At 35.7% G+C, this 13,166-nt stretch overlaps 1 protein-coding gene and 1 long non-coding RNA gene across 3 annotated transcripts in view; one reads left to right on the forward strand and one right to left on the reverse strand.

Annotated features, from left to right (window-relative positions):
- Positions 1–4,298, forward strand: part of LOC149801752 (cytochrome P450 3A24-like) — a 40,825-nt gene extending 36,527 nt beyond the window's left edge. For both annotated transcript variants that reach the window (XM_089956082.1, XM_089956083.1), the window contains 3 exons: positions 479–616; positions 995–1,157; positions 1,862–4,298. In XM_089956082.1, coding sequence (XP_089812208.1) covers positions 479–616; positions 995–1,157; positions 1,862–1,936 — 376 coding nt within the window. In that variant the 3' untranslated portion in view covers positions 1,937–4,298. The remainder of the gene's footprint in view (positions 1–478; positions 617–994; positions 1,158–1,861) is intronic.
- The window catches only part of LOC149801753 (uncharacterized), a 28,037-nt gene extending 18,069 nt beyond the window's left edge, over positions 1–9,968 (reverse strand). Inside the window, exon 1 of the long non-coding RNA XR_016420720.1 lies at positions 9,701–9,968. This is a non-coding gene — a long non-coding RNA (uncharacterized LOC149801753). The remainder of the gene's footprint in view (positions 1–9,700) is intronic.
- Positions 9,969–13,166: the final 3,198 nt, after the last annotated feature.

A 13,166-nucleotide genomic window follows, 5' to 3' on the forward strand; every position in this document is an offset into this window, starting at 1 on the left:
GTTGCAATTTTAATAAAATCATATTCTGTCAAGACTTATTCCGAGGAACTGTGGCTTACTAGATCCAGGTCTCTGGGCCCAGGATCGAAGTCACAGCTAGATATCAATAATGAACTATCAACACGGTACATATCATTCGTCATGCGTTTGCGGGAATATTCTGCAACTTTTCAATGATGCTACCCATCTGTCCTGTATTGTTTTCAACAATAGAGGAATTTTGTTTTGTTGGAAAAGAATATCCAGTTTCATACTCAGACTTCATTTTGCTATCTCATTTCGTGCTTTACATATAATTGTGTTCACTTTTTAAACTAATTCAGTATAGAATGGCTTTAACATTTCATAAAATTCTTTCTGTGTGTCCTTTCCTTCCCAAAAATTCTAGATGACATTAGGACCGAAAATCTTAGTAGAAATGTGCAGACAGAGTAAATATTTGTGGCACAGCATCTAATATTTTGGATATTTCTAACAGATTCAATAGAGAAGCATCAGCGGACACGGAAGTCTGCGGAGTTAAGATTCCCAAAGGGCTCAACGTGACGGTTGTAGTCAATGCTGTTCATTATGATCCGGAGTTCTGGCCCAATCCGCATATATTTGATCCCGAAAGGTGACGTGTTTAAATGTTTGAAATGATTGAGGAAAGTGAAAATTAAATTACTGCGAAAATTATTTTAAAGAGGACAACACTATTTAAATGATTTCTTCCTGATCCGAGCAGTTTTAACTGTAAAGAAAAAACAAGAATGCAAACTGGTGCTCAAGTTGTATAGCACTTGATAAAACTAATGTATCTGTTAGATTTGGACTTAAAGTAATTAACTATAAGGATGATCGATATCTATATTTTACATCCTCGTTATCTATTCCGATTTTATAGTCGTTGTTTTAAAAATTTGGAACTTTCATTCAGACGTTGTGAGTACATATTTTAAAGCAATATTCCGAATATAAGACGAGTGGTACGATACCTCCTTGACTTTTGCAGGTTTTCCCCGCAGAACAAAGGAAACATTAAACCTTTCACTTTCCTGCCGTTTGGAACAGGGCCCAGAAACTGTATAGGAATGAGGCTGGCCTTATTGGAAGCCAAGATGGCAATTGTTGAAATGTTGCAGAATTTCAGATTTTTGACAGCACCAGAAACAGAAGTAGGCTGCTTCCATATTTAGTGATATTTTAGATTTCTTTTTTTTCTCGAATTGATTGCAGCATGGTTTGCATTAAAATAATATAGGAATAAAATCAATATAACTTCATACAGAGATAAGATTATAATATAAAATAGATATTTGGAATTATAAAAAGTAAAATGGTTGATCTGATGATGGCGATTTGCTGCTACTGTCAATGTACGTAAGTATTTGTATTCTACATGTCGGTGTTTGTAGCGATTTGATGCTACTGTCAATGTACATAAATATTTTTATTCTACATGTCGGTGGTAGTAGCGATTTGCTGCTACTGTCAATGTACGTAAGTATTTTTTATTCTACGTGTCGGTGTTTGTAGGCGATTTAGTTCCCAGGTGATACATTCAATAAAGCATACTATTTTAAAAACTGTAAGGATGACAATCAAATTTGAAAGGTGAAGCGGTGGATCCCTCACGAAGTACATTATCCATTAAAATAAACCCACCCAGTCTTACTTTTCATTAATATTTATTTTAATTCTCACAAATAATGGAATCAGAAGCATAAAGAGTCCTTCCGAAAAAATATAGAAATAAACGATGTTCAGTTACCCTATACCTTTCATCTGCATTCATTTCCAGGTACCTTAAGATGTACGGTATATGCATAATAAGTCAAGATCCTGGCGTTAATGTAGACATTTATTTGGGTATTTTCAGATTCCACCAAAGTTAGACAAAGGAACATTTACCAAACCTGCAAACGGAGTGTATTTGAAGCTTGAAGCTTTATGAAACCGGATACGTTTTGATGCATGCAGTGCATTTTCGATTCAACAGCTATTGAACTACATCAACGGGTGATATGTGCTAATTCTTTTCGACTAATATTCTAACGATGGGACACTCCAGACCAGCCTTTAGTGACTGATATGAACACGTGATGCAACCAGATTTCCATGGTTTTGTTTTTCTTATTAACGTTATTGTGACACATAATAATATTAAGATTTCCAGGAGAGCAATTCTTTTCTGTTTGAATTTTGCATAATTTCTGTTATCCACATAATGTTAATAGAGTCAGTGATGTTTTATGTTTACTGGCCCTCTCTGATAAATATCTTGCCCGAGTGTTGAAACCACGCCCAAAATATCCCAAAGTATTCCTTTCTCTCAAGATCATTGCTTCCCACCCCCACCCCCAAAAAATATATGGATATAATATGGTGTTTTGTTGCTTTAAATCAGAGCAATGCATTTTTCAGCTATCTGAGAGTAAGAAATTTGAAAAGAAAAAAATCGCCTGCCTCTGCACTAGAGACTAAAATTACTGGTCTCTAATATAATGGCTGTATACCGTGGTATATATCACTGTATGTGCAGAAATACCGCGGTAAATCATTGCAAAATTTTTCGTTGTACCTAGCTCTAATTACCAATATCAATGTTGTTGTGCAAACTTGTTCAAACCTACAAACATAGCTATTGATTTGAAAAGGTGATGACTGTTCCTGGTCATTCCATTCATTAGACTTCGGCTATCTAACTCTTGCATAATATCATTGGCTATTATCAAGCGACAAACTGCATAACCGATTTGTTAAAGAGTTAGCTATTTTAAGAAGGTATAGATTTATTTGAGAAGATGGAGTACAGCCATTATTTGGAAGAGTGATATCCATAGGTGTATTTTAAAATAGTGTACTCGTCAGCAATCCCGACATTTTCTCGAAATCAACCGGAGATACAGAACTAGTAACTTATGATCATGTAGTGTATAAACGTACATGATAGTTGGCGCTATGCAGAGAAAATACCGAAAATCTTAATACCATGATATCATAGAATCCACAAGATTAATTGAACATACCATGTATACGTTCTCTATTTTATTATACTTGGAATATTCCTTATGAACAAGTACTTCATCCGCCGCAATGCCATAAAGATAAGGGATGAAATCATACGCAGCCGTCGTGTATAGATACGATTCACGAAACACAACCCACGATACGATACAATCTCGATATACATATAAAGTAATTGGCTTTATTGTATAGAAGCGGAGACGACTAACAACCAAAATCATTCATATTGTACCTCCTACAGATGCAAAACAACTGCAACGTACGCCAACATTTTTTTTATGTGAGTGATAAAGGAAATTATAAAAAACACTCTCTCCAGTTCTAGAAATAAACAAGGTGATATTGACTCGTGCGGTCTGGAATATGCATCTTTGGCGATTCTGTGTATTTTTTTTTATCCCGTCGGCAAGTTCAGGCGTTGCTGATACGTATCAGCGTAAAAGGAGACGTTCCAAACTTGTTCTCCAATGCATAAGTACTTTACAGATCATTTAACAGCCAATTAAGAAAACGTTATTTTCAGATAATATTACAAAAATACTTCATGGTTCAGAATCAAGTTTTAATACAGTAGTAAAACGTATGAGTTCAGAAACTTTCCAGTGGATGTAGTAAACTACAAAAATGTTTCATATTAAGAAAAGGCATAGATGGGCCTACTTCCCTTTAAAATAAATACATAAGCAACCTAAATATTTATCATATTTTTGTCTTCTGAGGTCGAACAATACCCCACTCTTTTCACGTCAAATATCTTCCTGTCGTACTCCAACAGACACTAAGGCTAACATGAGGCATTTTGCAGCCTGACAGCTGATACACATAACCCTATTACAAGAAAATTGACATCTCTCCCTGGCGGTTAATCAGCATTCATAATTGAGCTAACATACTCTTGACACAATAAACCGTGCGACCAGCTGTGGACTATAAATCACCAAGTGGACTAACTGTCGGAGGGCAGTCATTCTTAATACTAATACCATTATTTTTCTTTTACAAATATTCACAATTGCACAAATGAATTAATGGAATCCACTTCTTGTCTTAACTACAATATTTGCTAACTTGCAATTAAGTTACATAACATTTCTAGTCATGATAATATCGGTTCCTAGCCTACATGATTTATATTGTTTAAGACAGATATATTCACACAATTCGCACAATTTGAATCAGAAGTAATGCATGAAATTCCTAGAATACATTATTCCTATTGCACATAAACGTGTATTTTGAACGTTTTTATCAAGGGAATAATGTATGACATTCTTAGATTAAATGCGAACCATAACATTCAAGTCAAACGAATGCAAACAGTAACTTCTGAACTCAAAGGAAAATTGATGTATGAATTTAAAATAAATAAATTAAACAAATAATTACATAGTCATATGACGACAATTGTATGAGATTGAGACCAAACTTGTGCTTTCTGAGACTCACTTGCTTCTTTGCAGCAGAAGGTCCCTGTTCCTTTAAGTTCCTTCACCCTCAACCTTAAAGCCATCCCTTGGACAATGTTAACGAGAAAATACTTTCTACCAATCTAGCAGTCAACTTCTTGCCTTCACGCAGAATTTTTGACTAATTTCGCGAGGGATCATACTTAAAGCATTGAAATTCGTTTGGGAAACAAACACCCTTTATTTAGCTTAGCCAGTCCGGATTAACTTTATCTAACGCCAAAAAGCAACCCACTCCAGGTTTAAGTAACACATATTATTCCGCGCTCTCTTAATAACTATTTCTGGAAAATCTCATTTTATGACACTAATTTCAAAAAGCACAAATTGTCTCTAGATTTGTCACGTTTTCGCTACGTACCCACATTAACCTTGCCTCATCTATTTGTCTCTAAGCACTGTCTGAATTAAAAATAAATCATACTCCTGCAGAAACATTAAATTCATAGTAGGCTTGCGATTTATTGCGGGTCTAGCTCCTACGTCAATAGTAATTGTTACGTGTTAAGCTGACTGTGACAAGAGTCACACAGTTGTGTGTGCCACCTTTCAAAATTCACATTGTTGCAGTATTGTTTCGCAATGGATTATCAATTAAGTTGCACAGAATCTACTTGGCAATAGATTATCACTTAAGTTGCACAGCAAAATTGGCCATATATTATCACGTAAGTTGCTGCTCAAAACGCTAAGATTCATCAGATTGTGGGTAGGTGGGGTTTTGTAGTGCCAATAAAATGATGCTTTCAAGACAAACGCTATTTTAATTATAATAGCACAAAACAGCACAATATATTATTATTTATTATCAAAACAATCGATTGTTTAACTTTTAGGCACTTTTTCCCAAAGAAATGGATGTGCTTGAAATGTAAAAATATGAAATTTGCTAACGTATGGAATAACAAATAAAACAGGTCTGATAATTAAAGCAATGTTAAATAGCAGATGATAACCATCTTAAGTGTTTCAACAATCATGATTCACATAGTCATACGTTCAAATGACACTGTAGTAACAAATTTATTATCTTTTTTGTTCCTAGGTAGTAAGTGTTATTTCGTAATTACTTATGTTTCAAAAGTATAGAAAATGGCTATTATTCCCCACAAACTTTGATGTTGTGACCAGGACAATTAGATTTAGATATGCAGCTATTTCCAATCCGAAAACGGGCGAATTTGTGTCTTTTCGTTCACATAAAATCAGAAGAAAAAAACTAACAAAATATGAATCAAAATTAACATGTATTTTTACTAAAGTAATGCAAAAATGGCCACAAAGATTGAGAAGTGAGTAGGTTTTCGCGATTTACGATTATACTGTAAATCACTTTCACTAATCAGCCCCCAAATGTAGTCTCCCGTCATGTTCTCGTTATACTGTCCTTGACAGCGGAGTTCAAAGTCCAGTATATCCTGATGGAAGTGCTCGCCTTGCTCCTCCTGGTACGCTCCCATGTTCTTCTTGAATTTATCAAGATGATCATCAAATATACGGACTTTGAGGGACAACTTCAACCAATTGTGCCGTAGTTCTTCACCAGAGTCTCCACCAGCTCCACATAGTTTTCGGCCTTGTAACTGCCCAGGCAGAGATATGATAAACAATGCACGTTAAAACTGCAAGGATAATAGCAGTTTTAATAGGAAGTGAAAAGGATTATATTGAATAAGGGCCATTTTCGGACCCCGTTTTATTGGGGAAATATTCTTGTAAATATCACAACTCTGTGTCTCCTTGTATTATTCGATGTATACATCACCATATTCTGCATTAAATATGTAAATAAATTTATTTTTCATACCTAAACACGACTTCAGAACATGGGCTGGTATGGGAAATTTAAGAGAAATTGCTACATTTGAGCAACTTGAAACGAGAAATAACATCTAAGCGCAGTATTGCTCAAACAAGGTATTTACACTGATTATTTTTTTGTATGAAACTGTTTGGGTTCTCATATTAACTTATGTCAGCACGGTTGCGCTAATCACTAAAATCTAAAAAAGATTCTTGAATTTTGTAGTCAATGTATCAGTGTCGTTGTTTTCCCTGTTGCACGGTAGCTGCCTACGTATCGCTACGCGTGAGCAATCAGACCCGCATTTGTAGAGTGCGCTATATTATTTCCTTACTATATTTTTAAAAAAATCTGGGAATAATAACTATTCAGATATTATAAAAACAATTTTATCCATTCATCTCTCTCTCTCTCTCCCTCTCTCTCCAACCTCTTTCGGGTCATCAATCGTAGCTTGAGTGTCTTCTCTCTCTCTCTTCATTCTTGCTAAATTGCCTTGGAAACACGACTTTTAGAATAGGCGCTGAAGGGGCATTTGGAACTATATGTAAACAAAGACTACGTGGAGTAAACATTAACATTAAATTGAATTGTAATTTTACGTTGTCAAGTTTTTGCAAAAAGGTGCTGTAAATAATAGGATAAGTACATATACATTATTTATTTTATACATAAATAACAATGTTTTCTTCATTTCCATCACGATACCGTTTGCTACATTTAATTCACTCATTATTACAGTGCAATTCCGTACACGTAATCTTTAAATGAATATGTCAATTTCTTGATGGAAATAACAGTTATAACCAGCGTATTTTTTCATTAAATTTTAGTAAGTAGGTCTTTCTTCATATAGTAACAATATTAATTCTTTAAAACTAAAGCATTAACTGAGCAAATAACAAAGGATAGTCTGTAGATATATAAATCTGCTTTGAAGAAATGTGTTATCTGCATGCTATACAGATTGAACAACGCAAGCTTTAATAGCTCAAATGGTATAGCATTAACACGAAGTTCGAATCCGTAAAACTCTCCTTTTTCTTCTTTCTTTTCAAGAAGTAATGTCCATACAATATAAACAGCTGTCAATTTACAGTTTTGAAATAAATTAGTAACTGCTCACCTTTTAAAACCAACAAAAATAATGCACAATTTGAAAATCTTTTAATCATTATGTTATCGATATAAAATGGAACAATACAAGGGTGGCCAATCATGTCTGCATTAGAAAATAATGGTATTGGAACCAGTTTTATTAAGCGGTTATTCTTCCATAATTAGATAGTAAAACTTACAAACAAGTTTATTTATATTCAATTTTTCATACTGAATGATTATCACATTTTCCGATGCACTCTTCCAAATGAAGAAAAATCGGTTTTAGACTGACACAAAAGTTTTAAACTTGCTTACTACATCAGTGATGTTCCTAATAATTACTGAAATTAGAAACCATTCCCAGACAGTGGGAATCATGTCCTCAATTGCAATGGAAGCCAAGTAACAACTGATTAACAACCGATCATCATCATCAAACCCTTAATCCAAGAGGTCGTTGGGACACCACAGTTGACCTTACAACCAGTTCTCTCCATCTTTCCCTGTTCTCTACTGCCCTTTGGGAATCGCAAAATGCCGGTCCACTCCTTAATGTTGTCTTCCCACCTCTTTTTCTGTCTGCCTCTTCTTCTGCACCCTCGCACTGTGCCTTGTAAAATTGTTTTTGCCAGTCCAGATGATCTTTAGACCTGACAGTACCACTTCAATTTACGCATTTTGTAGTGGTCAAAGAAAGAACGAATCCACAGGTTATGGATAGAATTAGAGAACTTACAGAGCAGCAGAAACCGACTGATGTGTACGCCAGGATGACTGATCCATCCCATAATTTATCTTTAAATTATCCGCGTGATCTCAGACAGTGTCAGAACATTAAAGCAGAAATAGAAGTGGAGATGATAACCAAAGGAAGCTCACATAATGTCGCCGACGAGTTATTGGATGTTTTGCCTTTCTTATGAAACAGAAAGGTTTGTTGAGTTCGTTAACCTATGTTTCGATAATCAGTCGAATGAACAGTTTTTAAAATAACAAACATTTCAAATATTTTTTCAGACTTTATCATTATTCATAATTATGTTGAAAACTAGTCATTCCCTTTGGTTAATTTATTCGTCAATATAATTTATAAATATACATTTTTCTTATATGACTTCGCACGACTCTATCAGGCTTTGTGTGGCTTCGTCGAGGATTTTTTATGACTTTTTCAGGCGTTGAATATTAGGACATATTGAAATGTTGCATTTTCTTTCGATGATCAATCAAATGAACAATTTATCAAATAAAAAAAACATGTTATATACGATTTTCTTATTATTTAATTCGGCATAATTATGTTGAAAACTAATCCTTCAGTTTGGTTAATTTATTCGTCAGTATAATTTACAATATAATTACACTTGTCTAATATGACTTATGACTGTCAGGCTTTGTGAAGATTTGTTACGCTTTATATGACTTTGTCTAGCTCTCTGTGATTAGGATATATTGAAAAAAAAATTGCATTTTCTTTCGATGATAAGTTACATGAACAATTTATAAAGTAATAAACAGTTTTGTCAGACTTTGCTATTACTTTGTCATTATTCGATTTCGAATTTGAACTCTGTTGCCCAATTTTCGGTTATTTAATTCTGCATAAACATGTTGAAAACTAGTCTTTCGGCTTGGTCAATTTATTCATCAATATAAATAGACATTTTTGTTTTTACTTTGCATGGCTTTTTGGGGCTTTGTGTGGCTTTGTAGGGCATAGCAGTATTTAGTAGGACCCGCTAATTTTTTTGATGCAGCCAGACATTCAACGGCGGTGGACTATCTGTTTTATTAACACGTTAATATTATTAATTCTTCATGGTTTCTGCATGGATTAAATATAGGCCGTTCAATAGAATTCGGGGAGGGGGTACATCAAGCGTACGTACGCAGGTGGGTGTGTGTAAAAAAGTACGCATGTGTATGGGGGGGGGAGGGGTCAAGCTTTGCAAGATGGATGGCCCCTTATATAGAAGGCCTTACGACGAGATATTCGCATGATTTTTGCGTAGAAATACGGACAAGCATGTCGGCCTGCATGTATAGTATACAGTACTTCAAAATATTTATGCACAAAATTTGCCTTCGAAACCTCTGTCAAATTATAATAGTCAATGTAATAATGAGACTATTTTACTTAATGGTATATATGAAGACATATTCATATAATGTTATTTTATTCGTTAAAACGTTTCTTTACGTTTTTTAATTTCTTCATTGGCCCCATCGAGGGCCCCAGTTTTGAGCCACTACAAAGAATTGAATATATGCCTACATGTGCACAGAGAGAGAGAGAGAGAGAGTAGTCATATATAGTTACCTTAAACAACGGCAAGGTAGAAACATACTTGGACTCGTTTTTCATCAAAGTTTATGTGCAGCCATGTTCCCAAACATTCCTTGAAAGTTGCATTCATTCTATAAATCCATGAATCTTGCACGATGTAAATCACCATCTTTGCAGACTCCAGATGCTAGTAAATAGCATTTGCAAAACGAATAATAAAATGATTGTGTTTCCATTTGTTCATTATAGGTGTATGTTCTTTATAAACGCGTACATCCTCTCATTTCACAGACAACTGTATGCAGACTGCAATACGGTATTCCCGCGTTGGTTTAAAAATAGACGCAAAAGGTCTAGAGATTACAATACCTATAGTCTGTTTCTTTCCTGTATTCTCTAATGCCATTACTTCTGAAACGTATTTCACATTTTCAGAAGCTCATTAAAAGTGCTGAACCAGCGGTGTTTTCTTTATTATTAATGTTCATATTACATCTTTATGGATGAGTATATGATAGGGATGACTGTGTGTGACAATATGGCGGATTGTTCAAATTACAATACAATGCTCATGTGCAATTCATGGATAATTCTGTTTATGAGACTTGCTCCGGGAAGAAATATACTGAATTGGAAACCGCAAATGAAGGTGATTGTACTGTAAATGGTAATTGCAGTTTAAATGCATTTTATGATGCAGATTTGGTGAGCGATGATCCTGACAGTGCAAACAAGGCAGATCTATGATCACAACCCCAGTACATGAGTACGCAGAATGTCGTCAATACATGTTTGGACAGAGACACCCAAGATTCATGTCACCGTTGTAACAGCCCAACATATAAAGATGTCATATCTCAGGTTCCCAATCAGGACTATATTAGAAGACCTGATCAGGAATTAGATAATCTACCCAGAGACGTGTATATTGCGAAATTGCTAGAGGTTGCACACAATAATGAAAATATTGTAACCTGGTATAGGTCAGTCTTATTTAGTAGAGCACGAGGTTTTCCTGGCTGTCCGTCTGGGTATTTGGTTGTTATAAAGAACAGAAATGGTTTAAGTAGTTTAATAAAATATGCAGGGGATTGTTATTCTTTAGTTATGTTTATAAAAGGGGATCCTTGCGAGATTGATCCTATTTTTAGCAAGAAGAAATCAAAACCTAATGTACAAGCTGAACATTGTGAACAGGACGATCAGCATAGCTCAGGGCAAGCAGAACAAATGATTCATTCAGTATGACTCTCGCTAGCTGAAATCAAGAGTGATTGCGGTAATCTACAACAAACTGTTGTCTTGCTCAGAGAAGAGATGATATCTCTGAAGGCAACCCAAATCACATTGGTAACAATGAATGACCTTCCGTGCTGATGTAAACGATAAGGTACAGGCACAATCTCAAACAACTGAACTGCTCCGTAATGAGATTAAGCCACTGAAAACTACTCAAAGCTTGTTGGTGAAAAACAAAATGAAACATTACACACCATCACCGAGCAACTCAGAGTTGAGCTGATGAAATCTTTGAGTAAACCCATGTCTTATGCGGATGTCGTTCGCAGGTTTAGTCCAGGCGTAAGTAACCTAGCATGTAGTGCCAATGGATGTGGTGATTAACGCTCTCCATCAATTGCAGCTCAGAACAAGATTTCTGTGTATAACTGTTTATCTCCAGTCTTGATTGATTCTAACAAAACTGGTTGAGATACACACTGCTGCCTATCAAGTGAATCTCAGAACAGAACTTCCGTGTCCAACTATGTGTCTCCCGTGTCGCTTGAGGCTGACGAATCTACCCCAGGCACAACGGCAGTGGAGTCGCAAACCAGTGTAACGGCCCAACCAGCTTTGGAAAAAGGGGGGTCAGTGTTCTGCAAACTCTGGTTTCAAAAAGCTCGCAGACTGTAGACAGAAGACATATCGCCCCTTTCGATGGAAATATCACACAGATTTCTAAAGCCATTGTTCAACCTGATGTGAAAAATGTCGTGCGCACACCCATTCGGAATCAAAATAAACCGTTAGCCCACACCGAACGGCTTTCTGAACAGGGTACTTCGACCAGGACAGAGCATGTTAGGCATCTAATGGCTAGTAACAGTAATGTGAAAGGTATTGACTTGAAAACATCTCCTAGCAAGATACCTACCGTCATTGGGGGTCAGGTAGAAAGACAGACCGTTTGGTAAATCAAGTTTAGAAATCGGCTCAGAGAGTATTGTTGGACATGAGGATGTTGATGACAATGATGAGAATGTTGTATCTGAAGGTGTTGTTAGACGTAGAACAAGGCACTTTTATGTGGGTGGCCTCAGCAAATTCTTGAAAGAATACGATACAGAGCCGTTAACCATAAAGTTTATCCACAGTAGACGTAACTGTCTATCGGCCAAGCTGACTGTATATAAACTCAGACTGCAACACTGTTGAAAATGATGTCACGTGGCCAAAAGGTGTTTATGTAAGAATGTGGTATGGGAATCAGTCCAGGCGAGACAGGTTTATGAATCGCGATCAGGAGGCAAATGAAGGTGCAGGATGCGATATTCCATGACTAGGTTAACATAGTCAATTGTTCATAAATTTGCCATTATGTACTGTCGTAAGTTAATGTGTTTTGTCATCTTTATCGTTTTAGTCCTGCTTTCACAATGCATAAGTATTAATATGCCTATATTGTAAGTTAATATGAATCTTAATATACTGAGCTGGAATGTTAGAGGAATTATGTCCTCTGTTCTTAGCTATGGAGCAATGCTGGATAAATATAATGTTGACGTAGCTTGCATAATTGAACATAAACTATTACAGCACATACTTCCATTTTGCGATTCTTTTCGTTCTGATTATAAATGCATTGCTAAGGCTGAGGATATTTCCTCTAATAGCACGTTAATAAAATGTGGTAAAGGAGGAGTTGCAATCTTCTGCAAATCTTCTCTCATGAGATATGCTTACTTCATAGATGACATTAATAGTGACAGAGTTGTTGGCATAGAATTCAAATTTTACTGGTGATTTCAATGCAGTAGCTGAACAAGACACTTTCAGAGATTATAAAGATAGGATATTTCATGAGGTCATTCGATATAATAATCTAGTGAGGGCTGGACATTTAATAATATGCACTGGTTTCCATTATACATTCACCCCCGCAAGAACGATGATTTATTATTTTGTACTGTCGGATCAATGCATACGGGGTGTGTACATTGTTTTAGATCACGAAGAGCACGTGATATCTGACCACCTCCCTATCCTTACTTCCCTTCGTACAGTGACCTGTGGGAGAGACTTCAGACAGTCTATGAAGAGAAATAACATAGCTTGGAATAAATTAGACGCCGATATCTTGAAAAACTATCAAACTGAGCAGGGCCATTGCCTGAAAACGTTCTTTAATTACTCTGCGAACATTAGTAGATGCAAAACTAAGTTTATACTTACTATTCACTCAATTTAACTCGTGGAATCCTGATCCATGAAAGAATTA

Source organism: Sinohyriopsis cumingii, chromosome 4, assembly GCF_028554795.1.
Source record: "Sinohyriopsis cumingii isolate HCF-2022 chromosome 4, ASM2855479v2, whole genome shotgun sequence".
In the NCBI taxonomy this organism is placed as follows: Eukaryota; Metazoa; Mollusca; class Bivalvia; order Unionida; family Unionidae; genus Sinohyriopsis; species Sinohyriopsis cumingii.